The 27,866-nt window shown below is 43.1% G+C and overlaps 1 protein-coding gene across 7 annotated transcripts in view; it reads left to right on the forward strand.

The window, feature by feature from the left end:
- Window positions 1-14,898: 14,898 nt before the first annotated feature.
- The window catches only part of ICA1 (islet cell autoantigen 1), a 230,009-nt gene continuing 217,041 nt past the window's right edge, over window positions 14,899-27,866 (forward strand). For 4 of the 7 annotated variants that reach the window (XM_069211712.1, XM_069211716.1, XM_069211713.1 and 1 more), the window contains exon 1: window positions 15,120-15,298. In XM_069211712.1, the coding sequence (XP_069067813.1) occupies window positions 15,288-15,298 (11 nt within the window). In that variant the 5' untranslated portion in view covers window positions 15,120-15,287. Of the gene's footprint in view, window positions 15,021-15,119; window positions 15,299-27,866 lie in introns of those variants that run through there. The other 3 variants (XM_069211715.1, XM_069211718.1, XM_069211719.1) reach the window with 1 other exon arrangement.

Below are 27,866 nucleotides of genomic sequence, written 5' to 3' on the forward strand. Positions count from 1 at the left end.
TTTTTTTAATCCACTTCCTTAATTCGCCCATACATCTAGGGGTGCCTCGGTGTGCAGTACGCACAATGTTTATATGTAGCATGAAAAACTTAACTACAGAAATACTTCTGTGAAAATGGAATACTCATGTGAAACACGAACACGTATAATATGAGAATGAAGTAAAAAGTGAAATGTGACAGGGACTGTGTCACTGACTTTGATTACCTTAACCGATCTTGCTCTCCTTGTCCAGAAAGATCAGTATTTTCACTTGTAACTTTAAGGGTCATAACGCGTCCCTTTATGTTAATTTATACACATTAGGACTCGTTTTTAGGCCAATGAATCTTGTGACCCAGTGGTGAGACACCGTAGGACGGGATACTGATCAATATGTCGAGCAATATATCAATAATGTCATCAATATTCACCACCACAATACACTTTACCTTGGTTATAGACATTAATCAAATTGTCAACGCAACCATGACCTTTCAGCCATGAATAACCACACCTTTGATAGAATTTTATGAATTTTATTCCCTATTGATTACAATCTACTAGCATAAGTGTCAATCTCAAAACCAAGAAGCATAAGAGCATAGTCACAATATGACAACTGTGATAAGATTTCATTAATGCAAGAATCACAAACATAAGAAAATAGCACGGCGTGAACATAAATCAGAACACAAAGAATATCACGTAATTCTCAGTTCAGCATAGCACAACGTCAGTCTTTGTCTATTTGCGTCAGTCAGAGTGATCACCTGTCCTAACAACTAATTAGCATCAGCATGTTGGGCTTCATCCAAAATAATTTAGAAAATCAATTTAGTAAACATCTAACTATGGCCTCTATTAAAACATTAGCAGTTGGTACCTAGAAAGGAAAAGCAAACAGACAAATTACAAATCGCATTGTCATAATTACCCTCCAAGGATTAGGTCAGCACACAGGATCAGTCTTCGTCTTCAGGACATCAGTCGAATCGCCATTAATCTAAACTTGCCTAAAGGACAGGGGACACTTCCCTCATAAGGAGGAGAAGCGTAAAGGGGCAGTCTATGGGTGAGGATGGTTTATTAGGTCTCAAAGTCACCAAACAGAGTGACAGCGTTTCTGGATAAAATCGACAACATTCCCTACCTAGTTCCCACGACCCTTCTGTGACATGGGTTTTTATCCCTTTCCCGTAATACCTTCCCCCAAAATTCTATTGGACATTTACTATACCCCACTATCTTTAACCTATCAAATTAAGCATTAGGTCATTCCAATTGTCACCCCATGATAATCCATAACATTTTGATTGGTCTTTGTAATTGACGCCTTCGGAGATGGCACATCCGGATTTACTTCACCATTTGGCACGTCTTCTCGGTCATAAGTTTCCTTTGTCCATGGTTAAACGTCCTTGTACATTACATTAATCTACTTTTGTTTCAATTTTGTACATAACTCATACTAAAGCAGCAAGCATGCGGGTGAGAACAGAATCTAAGTTGATACATGAAATGAAGAAAAGGAACAAATGCAGGGTCATAGCCCTTTGCGAGTCAGCACACTGAAAAACAGAGAAAAATGCTTTAATATGAGAGCTAGGCAGCTAAATCTACAACTCACGCCAACTTAAGGCCTATGAGATTTTTAATACAAATGCGATATCGTAAATGTTAATATAAAACCATAGCATGAACAGTTTTACTTATCATTGTTAGTTCACGTATATATTGGTGACCACACACATTATAGTCATAATTCAGATGCGTGTTTAAGCAAAACACTAATTATTGTCGTTTTCTATGCAGCATCATTAAACATTGATATAAGCATTTCACTTTTAGTATATGTAATATTTAAACTACGCTCTCTCAGTCCCTCCTCTGTTGACGCTCGTCAGCACACCAACCTTTCCCTTGACCTTTCACTTTTCATTTTTCACCTTGCGCATAATGCGCATTCCAACATCTTGCCCTTTATGTGCACTTTCCCAAATTTCATTGAACATTTTCTCTCTTTCACTTTCTTCGTTTCTTCTGGTTCTTTTAGTCCAATTTTTCTTGATTTTGCCATTAATTTTGCATGCCCCCCACAATCCTAATAGACAGGCCAAAACAATTAGTAGACCCATTAATATTTTTGCAAGCACCCCATTCCAAATATTGGTAAACCAGCTCCCAACTCTGGCAATTCCTTTTCCAAACTTTTCCCAGACACCAAGTTCCTTCAAATCTCTATCTCTAGCAAGGTTAGTAAGCATACTTCTAATCTTTTTACTATTGTCCGGAATGAACGAGCAACAATGACGCTCGTTGAGCATCTTGCAGACCCCTCCACTCTTTGCTAAAAGAATGTCTAAAGCAAGCCGATTTTGAAGAGTCATAGCTCTTTCTGCAGCAAGTTCAGTATCCATCAGGAGTATAGCCCCTGTGAAATTTGTCAGCATGTTATCCACAATAGTAGACAACTTTTGATTTTTCATGGAATTCAAGATAACCCCTACTGAAGGGATTATAGCTCCAAATATGTCACCAATGACAGCAGCCACTGATACTCGTTTTTGTCTAGGATGTTGTAATTCAGACGTTTTAGGTATTTGTTTTAAATCATCAATCTGGTAAATATTTGGGAAAACTATTCCCAAATAACATGTCCCATACCATCCCTTAGGGAGACAGTAATAAGCATTTAGCCCACAGATATAGTAGATCCCAGGAATCGCTGGATCCTGTCCATTCAACATAAATGTACATTTACTCTGAAACAAAAACACATGTCTGCATTCACTCGTTCCCACAAACAAATTGTCTTGCTCAGATTTCGGTCTATATATACAAAGCCTACCTACATGTAATGCATCTATAGCTAGTTTGCCTTGTGTTTTGATTGCAGTGTAAGCATAATCATTTGCATACGTGCGTTTTTCTAACCCTTTTTCTAATCTTTTCTTCAATGCTTTGCGTCTATCATCAGTGTGATCTAAAAAGCTTTTCTCTACAGGTGATAGCAAGCAAGTCAAATTATTGCGATGTGCGTAAGCAGTTCCAAATGTAAGCGTTGGCTCAAAGAATCCTCTAACTATTTTTATATCATGTTCCTTAGCTAGTTTGTTCAAAAATTCAATCACAGGCACAAAAGAAAACACAACATCCAGATTTAAATAAAAGTATTGCACATGCTCTTGATTATAGAACCTTGTTAGTAACAAGCTGCAACTAATCCCATAAATTAGAGGGAGGCTATGATAAGTAACTCCCTCCTGCACAGATGAAGGAATCTTAGTACACACATAACAATCTTTCGCATCCATGGTTTCCACATACTCATTTAGCAAGCGATAGAAGACATTAGTAGAAAGTTCCCCTTTTGAATTAGTTCCCTCATGCAAGTGTCTTGCATCCTGCTCAAATCTTTCCCACGGTGTTAGTGTTGTAGTTTCAGGTTTTAAAGTAGCATTAATGGTCTCTTTCTCTATCCATGGCATTCCCACAATCACTCCCACAATTATTATTGCACACACAACACCTATTATAAGTCCTAGCCAACCACACACCTTACTTCCCTTGTTACTACTTCTATTATAAGCCATGTCTGTATAGAATCAGATAGTAGATCGACAATGAACTTAAGGATGATTTAGAATATTCTCTTGTTTTCAGATTTTCAATTTCAACCAAGTTTTCTTTGGATTTGTTCAGGTACCATAGTATTGGCCTGGTACTTCTCGATCAAAACAGAATGTTGTAGCATACGCCCATTCAGGACATGTATATCTTCTGTTTGCGACTCTCTTTCTTTTCAGTCTTCGTTCACCTTGTTGTTCTCCTTCACTTAGGTCTTCCACTCGAGATGTATCGTTCTCTTCTGTTATTGTTTCACTTGACGTGCCTCTTATCTTGAAGAGTGGTTTTTCTGGCCAATTGTCGCCTATATGCGTCTTCTTTCGATGTGTCTTTTCAGGACGTTGGACAGCACCCTTCTCTTGTGATATGGTGTTTTCACTTGATGGACCTGCAGCTGGCTCAGGAGACTCTGGCGCGTTCTGATTTCTCTCTACAATTTCTCCTTCTTCTTCTTCTTCTTCTCCTTCTTCGTCTGGGTCTGTGCCGGGTTCGAGTTCTAACCCGTATCTGTCTACTTCTGGGAGAACCTCTCCTTGATTTAGTTCCCCTGCTGCCTCTACTGAGATAGGCACTCTATCACCTCTCTCGAACTCATTCACTGTTTGAGGGACGAGGCTGTTCTCAGTGGGCCCTCCAGCAGTCTCAGTTCCTTCTTGACTGTTTTCTGGCCCTGAGACTTCTCTTCCTGAAGCTGTTGTGCCGGAAACTTCAAGTTCCTCTTCAGCAGGACACGTTAACTTTTTTGTGTGACTGGCATGTATCCAGTTTGGAACTCTGGCACACTTTACAGCAGTAGTAGTTGTCAAGATTACTTGATATGGCCCTTTCCAACGTGGTTCCAGACATGACTTTCTCACGTGCTTCTTGACAACCACCCAGTCACCAGCTTGTAGAGAGTGGCCTGGATCACCAATCGGTGGCAATGTGTTAGCTTCCACCTGGTGAGAGAAAGAGCGAATCACATCAGCCAAACCCTTGCAGTAGTCCAACACCATATCATCTGTAATATTCACTAGAGCATTTGCAGGTACTGCTGGTAATCTCATAGCTCTACCCATGAGGATTTCATGGGGAGATAATCCTGTTTTCTTGTCTGGGGTGTTTCTCATTGACATCAGCACTAAAGGCAATGCATCTGGCCATTTCATATTGGTAGCTGCGCACATTTTTGCCATTCTCGATTTCAAAGTACTGTTCATTTGCTCTACTAGTCCTGATGCTTCGGGGCGGTAGCTACAATGCAGCTTTTGTTCGATGTCAAGTGCGGCACACAGGAGTTTAATCACCTCATTGTCGAAGTGTCTGCCCCTATCTGATTCTATAGAGACCGGAAACCCGAACCTTGGTATCAGTTCCCTAAGTAGTAATTTTGCAACTGTAAGACTGTCATTCCTACGTGTGGGGTAGGCCTCAATCCAGTGACTAAAAACACACACAATCACCAACACATACTTCAATCCTCCACAATCAGGCATTTCAATGAAGTCCATTTGCATCTTGCTGAATGGACCGCCAGCTCTCCCAATGTGGCTCAAAGTTACCACGGTTCCTTTTCCGGCATTCATCTGTTGACAGATGATGCACCTGTGACAAATGACCTTGGTAGCATGTCTGAATTTTGGATTAAAGCAGTCAATTTTAAATGACCTGATCATTGCATCCCTCCCAAGGTGAGCCTGTACATGATATAGCCTGGCAAACTGAGATAGAAGACTGTTTGGCAAGACTAGTTTTCCTTCCTCTGAGACCCACAAATCATCAGCCCTTTGTACACATTGCATTCTTTGCCAAGAGCGTTTTTCCTCTTTGCTTGCACGACTCTGTAATGTTTTTAACTCATCTAACGTGTCAACCACCCGTAATGCAAGGTTCAGACATGTGTCATTTTCAGTTTGCGGTAACAGTTCCCATTGCTCCTTGAACGATATACAGTTCAATGCGCAAAACCTTGCGACTTGATCTGCATAACCGTTTCCCATGGACACAAAGGGGGTGATTCTGATTCTGGCGGGCGGCGGAGGCCGCCCGCCAGAATTCCGCCCTCCATTATACCGCTCTGCGGTCAGAAGACCGCGGAGGGTATTATGAGTTTTTCCCTGGGCTGGCGGGCGGTCTCCAAAAGACCGCCCGCCAGCCCAGGGAAAAACTCCCTTCCCACGAGGATGCCGGCTCGTAATCGAGCCGGCGGAGTGGGAAGGTGCGACGGGTGCAGTGGCACCCGTCGCGTATTTCAGTGTCTGCAAGGCAGACACTGAAATACTTTGCGGGGCCCTCTTACGGGGGCCCCTGCCGTGCCCATGCCATTGGCATGGGCACGGCAGGGGCCCCCAGGGGCCCCGCGACCCCCCCTACCGCCATCCTGTTCATGGCGGCTTTCCCGCCATGAACAGGATGGCGGTAGGGGGGGTCAGAATCCCCTCGGCGGCGCAGCGAGCTGCGCCGCCTTGGAGGATTCTTAGGGGCAGCGGAAAACCGGCGGGAGACCGCCGGTTTTCCTGCACTGACCGCGGCCAAAGCGCTGCGGTCAGAATGCCCTGCGGGGCACCGCCGGCCTGTCGGCGGTGCTCCCGCCGACCCTGGCCCCGGCGGACTAAGACCGCCGGGGTCAGAATCACCCCCAAAGTCTTGTGATCTAATATGAGCACTGCATTTCACCACAGCAATTTCAAGAGGTAACTGAATTGCATGTAACAAATCCTTTATTTGTTCACCATTTTTCACAGGAGAATCAGAAGAGGTCATGTAACCGCTCTGTGACCAAAGTTGGCCAAAATCATGTATGATTCCGAATCCGTATCTGCTATCGGTATAGATAGTGACCCTTAGATTCACAGCTGCGTGGCATGCCTTAGTAAGGGCAATTAATTCTGCCACTTGAGCGGAAAACACTCTCTCGAGCCAGGAGGCTTCAACGATACCAGCTATGGTGCATACCGCATAGCCAGCTCTCAGTGTTCCAGCAGAATCTCTTAGACAGGACCCATCGACAAACATGATACAGTCATTTTCTTTCAACTGTGTGTCCTGAATGTCTGGACGAGGTTTGGTACATAGCTCAGTTACCTCAAGACAGTCATGTTCAAATTCTTCCTTATTTTTGATTTCAGTGTTTTCAACAGGAAGTAAAGTTGCCGGGTTCAATACAGAACACCGCTTGAGTGAAACATTTGGTGACCCCAATATGATTGTCTCATACCTAGTGAGACGAGCATTTGTCATGTGCTGAGTTTTAGTTCGAGTCAACAGAATTTCAACTGAATGCGGAACCATTACTGTTAGGCGGTATCCCATGACTATGCCTTCACATTGTGTAAGGCTCTGACCAACTGCTGCAACTGCGCGCAAACAACCCGGTAAGGCTGCTGCGACAGGGTCCAAGGTAGCTGAAAAATATGCTACAGGGCGATTTGCATCTCCATGGACCTGTGTTAAGACAGACAAAGAACAAGCATCACGTTCATGACAGAACAACAGAAAAGGTTTCGTATAATCAGGCATTCCTAACGCTGGTGCCCTGCACATGCATTCTCTTAACTCCATAAATGACTCAAGTTCTTCTTTAGACAAAGTTATGGTATATGGCTCATCCTTGATCTCTTTGCCTGTCAGTTTTATCAAAGGTTTTGAAATGATCGAGAAGTTGGGTATCCACTGGCGACAGTAGCCCACCATTCCCAAAAACATCCTGACATCCCTTTTTGTCTTTGGAGGGTTCATTTGCAAGATGGCTGTTATTCTTTCCTTTGATATTCTCCTGGAACCTCTTTCGATCAAATGCCCTAAGTATTTCACCTCTTTCTGACAGTATTGTAGCTTCCTGGGTGACACCTTATGCCCATTCTTTCCCAGATGATTCAGTAATGCAATGGTATTGTATTTACAACTGTCCCTAGTTTTGGATGCAATCAGCAAATCGTCAATGTACTGCACAAGAGTCGAATTAAAAGGCAGTACCAGGGACTCCAAATCCTTTTTCAATATCTGATTGAAGATGGACGGTGACTCAGAAAACCCTTGAGGGATTCTGAACCAACTGTACACCTTATCCAGGAATTTGAAACTGAACAAAAATTGGCTATCCTCATGAAGAGGTATCGAAAAGAAGGCCTGTGACAGATCTATGACAGTAAACCATTCAGCATCACAGGGAACCTGGAACATTATTACTGCTGGATTGGGTACCACAGGGCAACACTTTACCACAATTTCATTTATTTTTCTCAAATCCTGTACATTTCGAAGTTTCCCACAGGGCTTCTTTAAACCCATTATGGGAGAGTTACATGGACTGCTCAAAACTTCTTTCAGGACTCCCTGCCTGAGAAAATCTGCAATTATTTGTGACACTTCGATGAGAACGTCTTGGGTCATATGATATTGTGGCACCTGAGGGAATACCGCATTTGGCTTTATCTGGACCTTAACTGGTTCTACCCCTTTTATTAGTCCTACTTCCTTTCCGGTCAGGTCCCATACTTTCTCTGTTACCGTCCCCTGTAACTCGACAGGTAAATCAATCAAGGTAAGCATCGGGAACAGAGTAATCAAAGGGTAATCTTCATTAGCCGTTCCTGTGTCCTCTTCTGAGAACTGTCCTTCATCTCCCTCATCATCACTATTTGTCTGCACTTCGATTCCGTCATTGGAACAGGTAATTAAACATTTTGTCTTGCACAGTAAGTCCCTTCCCAGTAGGGATACCGGACTCGAGTCACAGACTACAAACCTATGTAGCCCCTGAAAGTTGCCGATCTCAACCTGCACTGGATCCGTAATCGGGTTTGTCAGATACTGGTTTGCTACTCCAACCACTCTTATGGTACGCCCTGAAAGGGGCAATTTTTGAACTTCTGCACTTCTGACTGTAGAACGTGTGGCTCCTGTGTCAACCAGGAACGAGACCTTGTAACCCATCACCTTTCTTCCACATATGGACCCCTCTGATCCACCTCTAAGGATGCTGCAAGCCTGCACTCTTCACTGTCTGAGCTATCATCTGACCATTCTCCATTAATTCCATTTTCACCTCGTAATGGGAATTGTTGTACTGTATTATTTTGACTCGTTACCTGACCTGTGACCTGTTGAGGAACCATCAACTGTTGCTATCCCATCTGAGCCATTGGTAATTGCATTTGCTGTCTAGGTACCATAGGAATCTGCTGTTGTACTGGTTGCATTTGCACTGACTGAAAACGCGGCATTTGTATCTATTGCATGGGCTGTACCCCTTGCATTTGTACTAGATTGTTCTGAAAATTCGGGTTTTGATGCCTCATTTTCGGGCCCCGTACATTCTGTAATGTACCAACATTAACACTTGGCTGAACAACACCATCCTGCACCATATTCGGGCACTCCCGTTTCCAGTGCCCCACGCCCCGCACGCGTGACATGGTGATATCTTTTTCACTCCTTGTACGTCATTTTGAACCACAACAGAGTCTAAGTCTGGACCGCGATTCACAAACCCTCGGCCTCGACCTCTAGGCTGTGTCTGAAACACACCATTCATTTGCGGTTGTTGCTGTATCCTCTGTTGAACTCCGTTTCCCTGTATTCCTGCCTGTGCAGCCCTTATCTGCATCACCATCACTTTCTCTTTCAGCTTCTTTTGCTTCAGTTCAATCTCATCACTACAGTATTTCGCATACTGTAACACCTCATCAATCAGCTTTGCTTGCCAACAAATCAAATGATTCTTAATCATCTGGCTAACTTCTGGTCTCAATCCTTCGACGAACCTAAATACAAGATGATTCATGTCCTTCGGTTCAATTGTCTCAGTACCACTATAGTGTTTGAATGCCTTTAGCAGTCTTTCATAGTAAGCATGTATTGATTCCTTAACCTCTTGAGAGGTCCGGTCAATTTTCTGCCAATCAGTCACCTTCGGCGACACCTTTTGCTTCAAAAACTCAATCACCTTATGATAATACTTCATCACCTCTTCAGAGGGTGCCCCGGTCACCTTATCTCTTGCCGGCTCCTTCGTCGGCCAATCTACCCCTCTCTTGCACTCAAGCCACAAATCAGGCGGAACAATGATCTCAAACAAGGTATTCAAGTCTTCCCAGAGACACTTCGCAAGTTTCACAAACCTATCTGTTTGCTGATACCACTCGATCGGTTTCTCTCTCAATCTGGGATAATCGTTAGTAAAAGATAGGATGTCTCCTCTGGACCACGGTACATGGACTAAGACACCACCAGCTGTCTCTCTCATAGGTAATACTTTTACTGATTCCAGAACGGGTGAGGCCTTGGCTTGATTAGACCCTGGACTGTCACCCTTTTCCTTGTCTCTTTTCTTTGCCCACCTGCCTTCCCATTTCTCAGGTGCACCCCAAATTTGTGCGCTTTGCAACAATTCTTTCAAATATGCCTTCATTCCTGCAGACCTCATGTGCTCAAAGTCTTTGGAGTCAAAATCCAATCTGTAACTTCTTTTCAGATGTTTAGTATTTCCGATATCAATATTGTATTTATCTACCAGGTTCGCTAATCTCTGATGCACCTTGCCTACTTCTTTGGTAATCTTGGGGCATAGGAATCTTAATTCTGCTTCCGTGTATGACTCCAATCTGCTTACTCCCATTGTACCTTCCACTAATTCAGCAGCTTCTGCTCCTAGTCTTACAAAGTTCAGGTATTCGTCTTGTTTTTCTTTTTCTGGTTCGACTGTAACCACTGCAGCCTTTTGTGAAGTATAGGTCTTTTCTAACCATTCATTTAGCTGTTGGACTGTAAAACCCTGTAGCGAAATGTTTCCTGCATGCATCATTGGGGAATGTGAGGTGTTTGTACTCATTGTCTGTGGAGTTAAAACTCCTAACCCTGCTTGACACATTGCTTCGATGGGTGCTCCCACTGGACTAAGGTCCATTAAAGACCTCGGCTGTTCAACTACTTGCTCTCCTGATGCCATTATCTGGGGGGTTCCCATAGACCCTCCTCTTATCACGTCTTGAGTCATCACTCCCTGATCACATACACCAGTTTTACCCTGCGCATACAATGGCACTGGTGGACCAACGGTGATTGGCAATGATATGGCAGCAGGTGTCTGACCTGGTCCCAGACTTCGTGGAGCAGTAACTCCATAGGTCTGTTCCAAGGTACCCGGGACAGGTACTAATGGCGGACCAGCTACTGGGTTATACCCTGGTATCAGCTGTGGTTGCGGTTGGGACAGTAATTTCGGAGTTGACTCAATTTGTACTAACTTTGATTTCGTGTATATTGGGTCTGGCGGCACTATCAGATTTGTAGTAGTCTCAAGTACTGGAACGTCTGGGTAGATTCTCGGTATCTCCGGTGGAGGTTGCAACTGTATCGGTATGTCTGGTGCAGTGGGTACACTGACACCATTCTGTATCGAAGCCGTATCACTAGTTTGTACCGTATCAGCAACTCCCTTTTCCTGCGTCTGGTTCCCAGGATCCATGCTAGTGCTTGGAGTACTATCGCTCACCGCATAAGGTGGCGGGCGATCATGTAATAACCTGTCCATAAATTCTTCATCGTCTGAATCATCTTCCTCTTCCCAAGGTCTTTTATTCTCTTTAGATTTGCCTGAGTCTTTATCTGTCTTACAGGTGCTTTCTTTCCCTGTGTTTCTTCTCCCTGTGTTATTGCTGGGAACAGTTTTAGTCTGTCAACAATTCCCCTTCTCCACATTTTATTCTCATTATCCCATCTAGCCTCAGCATAGGATTTTTCTGCCCTTCTCAGCCTTCTATGGAACCTTTCTTGTCTATGTTTAAGAGCCATCAAATCCCAAATCGATAAAGCCTCATATTGTGCTGGCCTCGGAGGTGGTTTCTGTGTACTTAACATCCACCTTAAGTTTTCCAACACCTTTGGATTAAATGTCCCATGCTCCGGAAACGCTAAACATCCCTCCTTCTCTGTTAATTTGCGCCACTGTTTCATCCATAAACATGGCGCAACACCCTTCTCTTCCATAACCATATAAGCTGGAGTACCCTCGGGTGGTGTAGGCTCCCCATCAGTTGCTACGATATGTGTCTCCCTTCAGAGCGCTCTTAAATGCCTTGACAAAATTCATTTTGCGATTTTTTCTCTTATTTGTATTTTAATCAGAAGTGACTTAGTTCCCAGGACACTCTTCACCCACCTTTCTCAACCTATTGCCTCTCACGGACGGCAGCCAATCCGTGTGCGACCCCTCTCGACAACTGACCTATCTCAGCGCGGCACCACTGACGTCACACTTACAGACACTGCAGCTGACAAAGTCTTGCGGCTCGTCCTCTCCTCACTAAATTCATACAAACTAATGCAAATTATTGTGAGCACCTTAAATGACAACACAAATCTGCCGGTTTACTACAGGAAGGGTAACACATTCGCTTCAGAACTTTACAGAGATTTCACTTGAAGCCTCAGCCGCTACTTTCTCCTTCTCAGTTCCCGCATACGCAAGCAGAATTCGACCCGCAAATTCTACTCTCGACTTGTCAATGGCTCATCCCAGTGCACTTTAGAACTTGCCAAATCTCCATCGAAGGTTTCACACATACATTTCAATTCAAACTTGACTTGTCAACCACGCCCGATTGACCTATTTAAACCACACAGATTACAGCATAAATCCAAGTGTCTCCTACATTTGTCAACATACTCCGAAGTCTTAGACCACAACAGGTCCATACATAAACAACCAACCATGTGGATAATTTTGAGCATCAAGCGCCACACTCATATGAAGTACGCCGACTTCCCTATTCTCATACTGCGGAGTACGCCTACTCCTACTAAACAACACATATTTGGCCTAAATACACACAAATCTCGCAATCACCTGCAAAAAAGGCATAAGCTAGCAAGCGCAAAACCCTAAACCACACACATTATGGCACCGAGAACATCCCCAACTCACTTAGGCAGGCTCCGAGATCCCGGGAAAGTCATGGTGAACTTAGAAACCCATCATAGCTCCGATTTGCATTATCACAGAAAAACAAATTAAACAATGGTTCTCCATCCTAGGGCCCCCAATGGCCAAAACCATCGCTCTGTTACCAGAACTGATAACGCGTCCATTTATGTTAATTTATACACATTAGGACTCGTTTTTAGGCCAATGAATCTTGTGACCCAGTGGTGAGACACCGTAGGACGAGATAACTGATCAATATGTCGAGCAATATATCAATAATGTCATCAATATTCACCACCACAATACACTTTACCTTGGTTATAGACATTAATCAAATTGTTGACGCAACCATGACCTTTCAGCCATGAATAACCACACCTTTGATAGAATTTTATGAATTTTATTCCCTATTGATTACAATCTACTAGCATAAGTGTCAATCTCAAAACCAAGAAGCATAAGAGCATAGTCACAATATGGCAACTGTGATAAGATTTCATTAATGCAAGAATCACAAACATAAGAACATAGCACGGCGTGAACATAAATCAGAATACAAAGAATATCATGTAATTCTCAGTTCAGCATAGCGCAACATCAGTCTTTGTCTATTTGCGTCAGTCAGAGTGATCACCTGTCCTAACCACTAATTAGCATCAGCATGTTGGGCTTCATGCAAAATAATTTAGAACCTCAATTTAGTAAACATCTAACTATGGCCTCTATTAAAAAATGAGCAGTTGGTACCTAGAAAGGAAAAGCAAACAGACAAATTACAAATCGCATTGTCATAATTACCCTCCAAGGATTAGGTCAGCACACAGGATCAGTCTTCGTCTTCAGGACATTAGTCGAATCGCCATTAATCTAAACTCGCCTAAAGGACAGGGGACACTTCCCTCATAAGGAGGAGAAGCGTAAAGGGGCAGTCTATGGGTGAGGATGGTTTATTAAGTCTCAAAGTCACCTAACAGAGTGACAGAGTTTCTGGATAAAATCGACAGCATTCCCTACCTAGTTCCCACGACCCTTCTGTGACGTGGGTTTTTATCCCTTTTCCGTAATACCTTCCCCCAAAATTCTATTGGACATTTACTATACCCCACTATCTTTAACCTATCAAATTAAGCATTAGGTCATTCCAATTGTCACCCCATGATAATCCATAACATTTTGATTGGTCTTCATAATTGACGCCTTCGGAGGTGGCACATCCGTATTTACTTCACCATTTGGCACGTCCTCTCGGGTCATAAGTTTCCTTTGTCCATGGTTAAACGTCCTTGTACATTATATTAATCTACTTTTGTTTCAATTTTGTACATAACTCATACTAAAGCAGCAAGCATACGGGTGAGAACAGAATCTAGGTTGATACATGAAATGAAGTAAAGGAACAAATGCAGGGTCATGGCCCTTTGCGAGTCAGCACACTGAAAAACAGAGAAAAATGCTTTAATATGAGAGCTAGGCAGCTAAATCTACAACTCACGCCAACTTAAGGCCTATGAGATTTTTAATACAAATGCGATATCGTAAATGTTAATATAAAACCATAGCATGAACAGTTTTACTTATCATTGTTAGTTCACGTATATATTGGTGACCACACACATTATAGTCATAATTCAGATGCGTGTTTAAGCAAAACACTAATTATTGTCGTTTTCTCTGCAGCATCATTAAACATTGATATAAGCATTTCACTTTTAGTATGTAATATTTAAACTACCTCTCTCAAGGGCATAAATAGAGCGCCTAATTGGACCCTATTTCAATGCCAAGTTTTATTTTTTAATTTCTGCTGGTTCTGGGCACTAGCAGGACCGGCCACACCTAACGCTCCGCCACTATCCCAAATGGTAAAATAACGCAGTTCTAGCCCAGGCATTTAAGATACCCGTAAGCCCAAAGGAGTGGCAGGGACTACGCCTTAAATTAGCAGTTGCAGAACTCACTTTATTTGATACAGGCCCCAGGCTCAGTAGTTGGACAGCCACCCTTGTTTGCACACGCTCTACTGATTTGTGTACAACAAAATAGCTTTTAGAGCACGGTAAAAATACACCTACAAGTTCGTGACGAGTTTCCCTGCACCCGTATTATATTCCTAAACGACACGAGTTGACAGGTGTGGAAGAGTATTCAGAGGTTTCTCTCCCTAAGGAAGCATGATACTAAGGTAGGCAGGAAGCTGCCTGGGAGTGGAGAGGCGTTAGTGTTTGCTTATGGCTGCCTTGCAGCATGGTATGCGTATGCCTAACAGGCTCGCGCCGCACAACACCCAGGCCAGCGTTCAGCCTCCGTGTTCCCTGCATTGTGACGTCGCGCTGAGGTTGTCAGTGACGCGGTAAACACCTGAGGTCTTCCCGACGCCGAGCGAGAGTCGGAGCCTTCCAACAGAGGAGGAAACGCAGGGGGAGGCTCACCAGCGCGGCGCCCCTGCGCGCGCTCGCTCGCTCGCAAGCAGCACGCTGGCGGCCTGTTCGAGCCGCCGCAGATGGAGGTAAGGATGCCCAGCCTCCCCTCCCTCCCTCTCCTGGCGGTTGGATTGGCCGGGCAGTATGGTAATGTCGGGGCGGAGGCTGAGCCTAGCAGGATGTGCGGTGCTGCCCGCGGGCGGGGTCTCCTCCGTGACGCGGCGAATGTTCGGCTCTGGGTCGAGCACAGCTGACTGCGCACAGGGAGCAGCACCGCGGCCGCTGACGGTGGGAAGGGACCCCCGGCCGCCCCTGGGATCGCGGAGAGCCGGGCGCCGAGCTGGGGATCCATTATGCATTCTAGGTACCCTGCGCGGCGGTTGTTGGTCGTTCCGGGGCGGGGAGGGCCAGAGCGTGCACACAGGGATGGATGTCAGGTGTGGGGGTGCAATCACAGGCGCCCAGGGTGCACCTCTGACATGTTGTAGGTTATTAAGGACCCGGGTGACTGCTTGCTGGCTTTGGTCTGTCAAACCTTTTTTTCATAATGTGTGTTATCTCGGCTGTCAAATCACTTGTTCGCTTTAACAGCTTCTAAAGAGGGAGCACCTGTCAGATGCAGTAGTTTAACTTAAACTGTGACACATCAGCAGTCGCGTCGCCGGACGTGCATTTTTGATGTTCAGCCTTGTAATACGTCCGCACTGACCTGAACATTCTAACTGCCCCAGCTTAGCTTGCATTTGCAAAGGAAACAAGTTTTACCTGGGTGAACGTTTTAGATGATTTTATCAGGCAGCCTGTATCGTGTCGGTGTTCCGATGATTGCCAACTGGAAGTTGTTTGTTCAGACTTTTTTTTAACGTAGTGTGCATGTTTATAATACAAGTAAGAAGGGACAGCAATTTTCAGGTGTACATTTGTTTATCACGCTGAAAAATATACAATACTGTCTCGAAATAACTCATCACCAAAGCCTCCTCCAGGCCGCCTCGATGTTGCTTCTCGAAAGATGTTTCTCTTTTGTACTCTATGAACGTAGCTGTGGAGCATGTTTCCAAAACCATGACCTCTATCACTGTACTAAAAAAATATATATATAAAAAAACATTCTCAGAATTTTACCCGCACCCTTTCAATAAGCCCAGAATCACAAGTTAGCTGCTCTGCACAATTGCATTCATTAAGTTATTGTATTTATGGAGTACACGCTATAAAATGAATCGTCTGTATGACGTGACTGCAGGTTTAAAACTCAGTGGTTCTGGAAATTTTAACCTCTCAATATCATGTTGAGCGGGCAGATTGATACTCAAACTGGTGAGGGTGAGGTTACTTCCAGGACATCACTGGCTCTTTTAGTCTCCTTTGTTTTCTCCCAAGCTTACATTTAGGTACCCATCCCACTTCATTTTGAAGGCCCACTGGTAAACTGTCTTAATTGTTGCAGGTAAACAGTTGATTCAGATAACTGCCAGAAACTTGACTGCTTAAATTTGAACTACCCAAACCTCCGTGTCTTATGTAATGCATGTTTTGGTGTTGTAGTCTTGTTTTTGCTTCCATTAAACTAACACCTGAAATCAGTGACTTGTAGGTGAAAAGTTCAGGACTGGTGACAGTGCCCCTAGTGATCTGGATTGAGGCAGTCACCCCGTATGTTGGAGAAGAACACTTTGAATGCAGTGCCTCAGATCTTGATGGTGAATTTGGCCTGTAAAGTGCACCAGTGTGGTTGGTGGAGTGTCGATGTGAACTAGCTGTCTAGAATCTTGCTGCTCTATGAGGATATTTTTTAGGGGTACGAGGTGAAAGTCTGTGATGCCAGGGAGCAGATTTCAAGCTTGATTCAAGCTAGCCTGGCTGATGAAGGGTGATACCCTGAAACAGGCCGCAGGATGCTTGTTTCCAGTTCAGGGAGGACTTGGCCTGGCAATTCGGGCTGGACTGTTCTCATTGCGAACAGGGTCAAGACTGATGTGCATATGGCTAGGTCCTGACTGGGTAGCAAAGTGAGCAAAAAAATTGATGGATTAGATCCAGATCTGTGACTGGGGGTGAATGTTTGATTGGTTCTGCATTTTGTCCATCATTTGTGCTTGGAAGCTGGAAGTGGCCACCTGTTTACATGTTGCCAGATGAGATCTTGGATCACAGTTCTGAAGTCATGCTCCCAGAGGAATGCCCTGACTTTATGGAGAAGCAAGAGCTTGTGGCAAGCTACCTGCATTTCCTGGGTATAGGTCTTGAAGATGAGCTGTTTCCATGTGGAATCAGGGATTCTGTGATCCTGGCGACTGATCATTTGAGGTTCAGTGGAGTGAACAGTTCTCATAAGCGTATTAGTTGCTGTTGGCAATCCGGATGGACTCTATTTTTAGGGAGGGGGGTTCAACTTCAAATAGGGTTTCAACATCTAGGCTTTGATGGTGGACTGTCAGTACTATAGATGGTTGATAACGCTGCCGGATGAGGTCTTTGAGTCAAGCTGAATGTCCCCAGCATAATGGACGATCTTGATAATAGGTGAGTGTGGCTGGGTGGTTGACTGTATTAAATCCTGTAAAAAGCTTCAGGAAGATGAAGATTGAGAATCTTCACTGCTTGTGTGGAGATCGTCTTAAACAACAATATGGTGCCTGTCTCATTGCTGCACTTTTGTCCCTACTTATTATAATGACTAGAACTTCGAGTTCATAACTGACTCCTCCCCCCTGAAGTCATTTAAGTACATTATGGCGATTCTGAGTTGTGTAAATCAAAGCTTAGGGAGTGCACCTTTGGCATGTATGGAGCTCCACAACTTGAGCATACTAAATTTACTTTACCATCAGTTACATCAAGAGCCATCTCGAACTGATCGTTATTATCTACAGCTGGTCTCAGCGTCAAGACTTTAAAGGTCCTAGTTTGTTGCTTCGCGATACACATCTGTTATATTCCCATCTAAGTGCGTCTTGTGTATTTTTTCAGCTGAAAAGCGAGGGTGATTCTGTGTAAACTGAGGTGTCTATGGCCGTATTTTCTGCTTACTATCCAGAACTAACTTCCTACTAGGACAAGAGAAAGTATTGCAGTGTAAAATGCTGCAAAGGATTCCCGCTATTAGAAATCATTTAAGCAACTTTCTGAAAAAATGTCAGCACCAGCTAAAAGTAAAGGCTTACAGCTTTGGACAACATAGGAGAGAATGTTTATTAAATAAATAGCGTTTGCTACCGAAATGTAAAAGTCCATCTGAGAAAACCAGGCAAATGGCAAACCTGTCCGTGGCAAAACAACTCTACAGTGTGAGAACCGTGAATTTTAAGAATGAATGTTTGTCTTATGAATATGGCAATAATAGGCCAGACAGCGCCTTACTCTGTGTCCTGGAAGCCGAAGTTGGCATGGTTTAATAGTCACAAATGTCACAAGTAAACAAGTGAGCCTTACCTCCTGGTGTCCGAATGGTAACCTCTGGTTCTATTGAACAAAAGTGAGATTAGGTCTATTGCACCTGATAGTCACTTTTCCTCGGATCATAGTTTGGGAAGAGCCACTGCCTGTGTGCCCTGCAGGAACACTGCTTCTCAAAGCGCATTGCACTTTATTGTATTTTGCGCTCTATATGCTCATGCTAGGAAGAGATATTTATGTGTTTTTTTTGTCTCTCCTTTAAAATGAACTCCTACTAGGAATCTTGTGAGAGATGCGACGGCTGAAGAATGAAAAACAATTGTATGGCAGTGGGAAATTTTGTCAGTCTCTCCTGGGGTCTGAGATATGGCTCAACGTAACATCCCTATCCTCCCATATAAGAATTTTCGGATTTGACCCTGTTTTTAACTTTTACACTTCTTAACTGTTAATCTGAGACTCACCGAGCTTCTTTCTTTTTATATTTGTCCTATATATCTTATTATTAGCATGTATTCTATGTATTGTTTTTCATGAAACTAACTGTATTTTATCCCCTGCCCTCTGCTGTGTTTTGAACTCTTTATTGCTGGCTATATTTATGAAATGTTTGGTCAATTAAGGTTTGAGACTGACAAGCAGTCAATAATTCCTTATAGACTAAGCTCCATTATCTGAAGATAGACCCTGAATGAGAATGGAAAGGAAACAAATGTGTATCTATATATGTATGCACACACACACACACTTGCTAGATACTTTGTAGTTGTAGTTAGTCCTTAGGGAAAACACTTTTTGATTTTCAAATAACTTTGGTGGCTAGTGACATTCAGCACAAAGCACAGAAAATGAAGTGCATTTCTTTTGTGTAAGATGCCTTAAAGAAGTATACAGACTAGTCAACGTCATTAAAAACTAAGAAATCGGAATGTCCCATATGGAAGGGTGTATACTAATCCCTGCATTATTTTTGGGGGTAAAGCTGAAGCAAGAGCGGGCTGTGGAGTGGGGGGGGTGGGAGAAACAAAAGCAAACTTTACTATAACACAAAGGTTGTTCTTGTCTGTGTTCTTTCACACATTTTTTGAATGTCTGTTAAATAATATGGCTGTAACTTTAGTGATGCCTGGGCATCTAATTGACATTGAACATTCCCTTATTTCGCTACGTTTGACATTGACAATCATTTAAAAAGAAAAAAAGGAAGGAAAAAACTTTTATAAACCCTATCCTGTAACACTTGCTAAATGGGTGCATGTTAAGTATTCATTGGCACTGAGGTCTCAAGGGTTCACCCTGTAGGGACAGATAATACCACTGTCTGTGATTAAAAAGTGTCTGCTTTGCATTCCAGTGTTCACAAACTTCAATCCGACGTTTTCAGACTTACGTTTTTTAACTTCCAAGAAAAGTTTGCCAAATTGTATAGGTTTCCATATTAACTTTCTAAGAAAACTATTATATTTTATGTGCAGGAAGATTGCATATTAGTGCTCCATTATAAATCCCAACAAAATGGCTGACAAAAGTTACCTTAACCCCTCTGGTGTCCGGGACGAGGTGGTTAATGTCTGTTGCTGTGGCGCTCAGGCGCCATGGACGTAACCACCTCGTCCAGCTACCGGCCCTGGGGGGAAGTGCTTGCTTCCCTCCGAGGGCCTAGCACCCCCCCTTTCCCTGGGCAGGAATGGAAGGGAAATTGCTAGGGATCCTTCTTCTTCTTCTTCTTCTTCTTCTACATCCTCTTCCCATCTGCTGCCCCCAAGGGGGGCAGAAGGCCCAGAAGAGACCAGTGAAGTTTTGTTTTTTCCCAAAATAAGAGGGTGGGGATATGGCCATACCCCCACCCCAAATAAATGGGGCCAAAATTGTTCTGCCCACCAGTGGGCAGATGGGGCAGTTACTCCCGATCCACACCCCGGAGGGCAGAAAGTCTACTAGATGCCATGGAATTAAAAAAAAATAGTGGGGTGGTGGCTACCAGCCAGTATGAGCATGGTTATGCCCCCACCCCAACTGAAGGGGGTAACAGTCTTTCAGCGCACTAAAACATCTTATCCCACAGCAAGCAAGAGGACATTTGATTTTTTAGGGTTTTGGTTTTACATTTGGGCCACGAGAACTTTGCTAACTCTCAAAATCGTCCCACTTGAAATGGGGAGGGCTGTACTTTTTTGAATTTGGGACTCTGCCATGTAGAAAAATCCACAAGACCTAGACACATCTGAAAACAAAACATCTGGGTGAGTCCAGGGTGGTGTGCTTCACATGCACCCGCACCATTTTCTTACCCACAATGCCCTGCAAACCTCAAACTTGGCTGGAAATCACCCATTTTTGTGATGGAACCTTCTGGAATCTGCCGAAATCCACAAAATTCCTACCACCCAGCAGTGTCTCATCTATACCGATAAGAATTCTGCCCCACTTGTCAGCCTAAAATTGTTTTGTTTTTTTCCAAACTGCCCTTTTGTACCTGCTTTGGTTCCCCCTCAATTTGAACATGTTTTTGGCTCTTCCCTGTCACAGGCACTTGGCCTACCTACACAAGTGAGGTATCATTTTTACCGGGAGACTGAGGGGTACATTGGGTGGTAGGAAACTTGTCCTGGTGCGGTGATCCCACACAGAAATGTGGGAAAAATGTGTTCTTTTTCTTTTGTTTGTTTGTTTGTTTGTTAGCTAAATTTGAGGTTTGCTCAGGATTCTGGGTAAGAAAACACTGGGGGATCCACGCAAGTCACACCTCCCTGGACTCCCTCGGGTGTCTAGTTTTCAGAAATGTTTGGGTTTGGTAGGTTTCCCTGTATAGCTGCTGAGCCCAGTACCAAAAACACAGGTGCCCCCTCTAAAAAAAAAAAAAACATGTAGTTTTGTATTTGATCATTTTGATGTGTTTTGGGGCATTTCCATTTTCAGGCACTAGGCCTACCCACACAAGTGAGGTACCATTTTTATCGGGAGACTTGAGGGAACGCTGGGTGGAAGGAAATTTGTGGCTTCTCTCAGATTCCAGAACTTTCTGTCACTGAAATGTGAGGGAAAAGTTTTTTTTTTTTTGTTTTGTTTTTTTTGGGGGGGGTTGGGGGCACCAATTTTGAGGTTTGCAAAGGATTCTGGGTAACAGAACCTGATGACAGCCCCACAAGTCACCCCATACTGGTTTCCCCTAGGTGTCTAGTTTTTCAAAAATGCAAAGGTCAAAATCCACAGCTTGGCACTTTGCAAAAAACAGCTCTGTTTTTGTTGGGGAAAATGTGATATGTCCACTTTGTGTTTTGGTGCATTTCCTGCTGCGGGCACTAGGCCTACCCACACAAGTGAGGTCCCATTTTATCCGGAGACTTGAGGGAACGCTGGGTGAACCTGGTGAGAGCCCCACAAGTCACCCCATCCTGGATTCCCCTAGGTGTCTAGTTTTTCAAAAATGCAAAGGCCAAAATCCACAGCTTGGCACTTTGCAAAAAACAGCTCTGTTTTTGTTGGGGAAAATGTGATATGTCCACTTTGTGTTTTGGGGCATTTCCTGTTGCGGGCACTAGGCCTACCCACACAAGTGAGGTCCCATTTTATTCGGAGACTTGAGGGAACGCTGGGTGAACCTGGTGAGAGCCCCACAAGTCACCCCATCCTGGATTCCCCTAGGTGTCTAGTTTTTCAAAAATGCAAAGGCCAAAATCCACAGCTTGGCACTTTGCAAAAAACAGCTCTGTTTTTGTTGGGGAAAATGTGATATGTCCACTTTGTGTTTTGGGGCATTTCCTGTTGCGGGCACTAGGCCTACCCACACAAGTGAGGTCCCATTTTATTCGGAGACTTGAGGGAACGCTGGGTGAACCTGGTGAGAGCCCCACAAGTCATCCCATCCTGGATTCCCCTAGGTGTCTAGTTTTAAAAAAATGCACAGGTTTGGTAGGTTTTCCTAGGTGCCGGCTGAGCTAGAGATCAAAATCCACAGCACGGCACTTTCCAAAAAACACATCAGTTTTCAATGTAAATATGTGATGTGTCCATTTTGCGTTTCCTATCGCAGGCGTTTGTCCTACCCAAGTGAGGTACCATTTTTATTGGGAGTCTGCGGGGAACACAGAATATCAGAACAAGTGTTATTGCCCCTAGTCTTTCTCTACATTTTTTCCTTCCAAATGTAAGACAGTGTGTAAAAAAAGACATCTATTTGAGAAATGCCCTGTAATTCACATGCTAGTATGGGGACCCCAGAATTCAGAGATGTGCAAATAACCACTGCTTCTCAACACCTTATCTTGTGCCCATTTTGGAAATACAAAGGTTTTCTTGATACCTATTATTTACTCTTTATATTTCACCAAATTAATTGCTGTATAGAAAGAAAACCCATTGCAAGGTGCAGCTCATTTATTTGCTCTGGGTACCTAGGGTTCTTGATGAACCTACAAGTTTCATATATCCCCACAACTAGAAGAGTCCAGCAGACGTAACGGTGTATAGCTTTTAAAAAATCTGACACCGCAGGAAAAAGTTAGTTAAATGTGGACAGAAATGGGTGTTTTTTTTTTTTTTTTACCTCAATTTTTTTTTTATTTTATTTTTTATTTTAGCTGTTATTTTCTGTAGGAAAACCTTGTAGGATCTACACATATGACCTCTTGATGAATTCAGAATTTTGTCTACTTTTCAGAAATGTTTTGCTTTCCGGGATCCAACATTGGTTTCACACCCATTTCTGTCACTAACTGGAAGGAGGCTAAAAAACACCAAAAAATTGTAAAAATGGGGTATGTCCCAGTAAAATGCCACAATTGTGTTTATGAATGTGGTTTTCTGATTCGTCTGCCTGTTCCTAGAAGCTGGTGATTTTAGCACCGCAGACCCTTAGTTGATGCCATTTTCAGGGGAAAAAAAACCACAAGCCTTCTTCTGCACTGTATTTTTGGCTAATTTCTTGGTCTCCTTCATGGGAACCCACAAATTCTGGGTACCTCTAGATTCCCTAGGATGCTGGAAAAAAGGACGCACATTTTGCATGGGTAGCTTATGTGCACAAAAAGTTATGAGGGCCTAAGCGCGAACTGCTCCAAATAGCCAAAAAGAGGCCTGTCACCTGAGGGGTAAAAGGCCTGGCAGTGAAGGGGTTGAAGAACAGGTTGAGTAGATCTGTGAATTAAAACCCTGTGAAATATTCAATTTCCAGTTATGGTCACTACATTAGCCATAAGATAATACTTATCATGTATCTACAACCAAAATAAATATTTGTTTGGTTTGCTTGAAGTTGTGACTGTAATGGACTAATGTCAGACAGACATAGCTCCGGCCTTGAGACTGGCTTCAGCCGTTTAGCCAGGCCAATTTTTCCATAAACTCATTATAAAACACATGATCTTTACCTCAACTATTTTCATCCATGGATTCGTGTGAGATTTTATTCACCCTTTTGCTCCTGCCCAAGGCAGCATGGAGCCTTGGAGTAAGTCTAAGTCATCAGTTGACAGCCTTGCACAATGAGTGACATGCTTTTTCCTGATTACCCGCGTCTTCTCATATTTTATTTTTTTTTGCCATGGGTTTTTACCTATTGCATATGTCGGATAAATCGGTTATGGCAAACTTTTCTGGGTCAGACGCTAGTTTTGACAATACCTGTTGACTTCTAACCACAGTGTAGGTAGTGTGTATTTCAGTAAGTTCGCCTGCCTCGTGCGATTTAAAGCTGTGATCTTTAGAGTGCTCACAGATTTTCCCAAAAAGAATTCGAAACCCTTGACCTGTCTAGCAGGTTTCTCAGGGACGTGCTTTGTAGGACTACAAAAGAATAGATAGGCCTTTGCGCCAGTGAAACTCTGTAAATAACATTTAAGTCTCTGGCTGTGCTGGTCTCAAAAATGTTTAATTTAAAACTCCTGCAGTGCCTTTTTCCGAAGCATGAATTGTTTTTTTGTCAACATGTTTTGTACCCAAGTAATCGGCAGGGCCATGCATTGCTAGTGCGTTCCAAGGTGAGCTCTCCCCAGTTGCTTTCCGGCTTTGTGAACCTTTGTTAAGCGATATTCAACATCAGGCAAGGGTTTGTTTATTGCTCCTTCAAAAGGGCGTATGTTGTTTATTTGTACAAAATCAATTACGTTTTTTCCCCTGAGGTCTTATCAATTGCAGAACCAGATTTCTAAATGTTTACCTTTTTCAAAGTTTGACCAACACAAGAGATCAGAGTTGGCTTTCTCTGTTTACTCCTCTCTGTTTCCAAATAGCAGAAACACCCGGCAGCAGAAGTGACGGCAGGACATACAACATTATTGTTTTACAGACACTGCAGTCTAACTGCCCCACTGCACCAGTGCCCCGACAAACCAGGGCTCCTGCAGGAGCAAAACCGGGCACTAACAGTAAAATAGTAACCCCGCATGGCCTGCAGCGCGTGGGTGTTTTTATTGCAAGGAGTGACTAGTCAGTGGCCGTGAAACTGATCTATGAAAAGGGGCCTGTAGAAGCACTTCTAATAGTCCTTCACTGGAATAAGGCAGGCTAGCTGTTTTGGTCGCCTGTGTCGAATTTTGTCCAAACTTACAACATAACGTTTCAGTAACATTCAGTTGTATGTGCAGTTTCTATGGTATAGCTGTATTATGGCGTCAAAACCAATAAAAGAAAAGTGGGCAGTCTTTAAACATGATTTAATTTATACACCCGGGTCCTGCGCCTTTATTCAAAATGCTAACACTGGAAAGGAATATCGTTTACTCAGAATTCTGATGCTGATGTACCCTAGTAACATTATTACTTTCACTTTATAGGTTTGTTTGGAAATCTACCTAATTGAATTGTTTTGACATTTATGGTTTCAGAAATATTAAAGAATGTTTCTGTATTGTTTTTGGATTGGTAAAGTGTTAGATCTTCCTATATATATATTTATATATATATACACGATTTGAACTAGTGTATCGCTTCCCCCTTGATTGTGTCACGTGATCGCCTCTTTCCTTGTTGCCAGTCAGAGGTGCAGAAAAGGATGCTCAACTCGTAGTCCTTTTACATATATCTATTTCGAAAAATCCAAGCCGTGGAGACGACTCTTACTGGCACGTGTACAGAGGCCGTGGTAGTGCCGTGGTTAGCCATTAACTTGAAAGGACAGAGTTTTTCCATTTCTGAAGGTACCTTTATGGGGATGAAAGGCAAACGATCGCTTTTTGAATTTCATAAATTGTACGTTAATAACACTTGGCATGGAGCTTGTGTAAAAGCGTAGCCTTTGCACTTATAAGGCATTTCATATTTGCATTTTTAGATTAAATTCACAACAAATTGACATGTTTTGTCTGCCCCTTCATACCAGCTGTTACTCATGTAAGGCAACAATTGAATGTAAGGTTATGGTGCTTTCATAAATCAATACAGTACTGCCAGGCAGTGGCAGCCTACAATATTTTGAACAGGTGTGATACTGATCCTGGAATTGCATTTCACCAAGTGCGCTCCCATTTGAAAACCGTTTAGAATAGGATGCTACTTTCAGTCTGACTGTAGTACATTTACATAGGAGGTCTATGAGCTGCTCCAAATATTCACCAAAACACAACAGGGAGTGAGAAACGAGCTCGCTCACCATCTCCGTGGATGTATAAATGCAAACAAAAAGAGCTCCAAATATGTCCTGTTAGATTATAGCTTCTCCCAAACGCGTTGAAATCCAAACAATAAACACACAGTCCAGTAGCTAATAGACGGCCCCAGACCTTAATTTTTCATAGCTAAATAGCCATATTTATCTTGATATCATCACTGCATTGAGTCTGCAATCCTGAGTAGGACTTTATCCTCAGACCACATGAACCAGACCGCCAAGTAGATGTTCCCATGTTCTGGAACATAGTTTGCCCTTTACCTACTTAAGTTTACACAAAAAAAAAAAAATCAGCCCTCTTTATATGTGTGCATCTCTTTGAGAGAGAGAGAGAAAAACCTGAAAGTGCTTGTGAGAAACAGCTGAAGACAGGATGAGTAAGAGAATGAATAGTGTAAGTGTAAGGGAGGTTTATTGTGTCAGAAGGACAATAAAGCAGATTGTGACGGCTAGGAGGATTTGAAAGAGCAAAAATTATGCGTGTGTGTGTGTGTGTGTGTGTGTATATGTATGTATGTATGTATATATAAATATATGCGTGTAATCAAAAACAATGCAGCCCCATCACAGTGCGCTCTAACTGCTGGTGCAGATGCCAGGGCAGACCAGTCCCCTAAGGATTATGGAACCAACAAACTTCACTGCACTCTCAGGAGGTAAAATTTATCAATGCAAATTGGCCATTATTATCAAAGGACCACCAATGTGTTTTGACTCTTGTCTTTCTTGAGGTGGTAATCCACACATGTTACTCATGGTTAATTTATAAACGAGCGTTCGCTGAGGCATTCTGGAAATTGAAGTCTATTGTTCTCAGCAGTGACTCCACAATTTTGGCTCATGTACTTTACACTCTGTTTAACTCTGTACATTACTGTCAGATCAAAATGCCTTCCATGACATTTACACGCAGTCCGATGCAGTTCTATATAGAGCCTTCACTAATCCTCCTGGGCCCGATAACACTGCTGTTTCCTTACGTATTCGGGCTGTCGTAGTTTGGACTCTTGCTCTGAGCAAGACTGCTGGTCTCAGGATGACAGTACTTTCGTTTGTAGGTGACTAAGTCTCTTCCTACAACTAGTTGTAACTGTTGTCCAAACCTTACCGGCTCACTAGCAGTACCTCACCAGAAACACAATAGTAAAAGGTGATTTGTAGCAGTCGCTTACGCATGGACTCAAAGTAACATATCTCAGGGTTGTCGTGGTTAAACGGAAATTACCCTTTTCTCACAGATTTATTATGTCTCATACAAACAAAGGCAATAACACAGATGCAGTGAAGTTATAATAGTTTTTATTTAACATAACTGCCATTTGCGATAAGTTGCATGAACTGCAATGATTAGGATAATGAATATACCAAGCAACAGTATTGTGAAGAAGAGAGTCCTGATTATAAAGACCCCCACCATGTTTGCAATATATAGAATAAATATATATATGTGTATGAGATGGAATATGCCCTAATACCCTAATGAGAATAGGCCTAACCTCCTACCCAAAGGAGAGCTGGGTTTGCTAAACCTAATCTGCCAAAGCCATGTCCATGAGAGGAGCCCCCAACCCTCGTTACCTTGGAATGAGGTCTCTATCTCAGACTCCGGAGGGACACGAAGACTGGGTCCGCGTCAAGATGACTGCAGCATCGGTATCAGCGATGGTGGCGATGCCCTCTGGTCGGAATCCCTCTGATTATCTGTCTGAAGTGTGATGTATTTATACAGATCTACAAGGTCCCCTGACGTAGGTGTATTCCAAAATAATAGATAACAGGCATGCTTGGGGCGGCAATTAATATCAACAATCAAAATCCCTAAGTGTGAACACATACTGTTTGTTTGCCTTTTGTGCTTGATCTTGACGCCTTGGCGCAGTGACACTGATAATAAAACTCATAACAAGTGGCCTAACTATAAACAAGG

Source organism: Pleurodeles waltl, chromosome 10 (assembly GCF_031143425.1).
Source record: "Pleurodeles waltl isolate 20211129_DDA chromosome 10, aPleWal1.hap1.20221129, whole genome shotgun sequence".
NCBI classification, from domain to species: Eukaryota; Metazoa; Chordata; class Amphibia; order Caudata; family Salamandridae; genus Pleurodeles; species Pleurodeles waltl.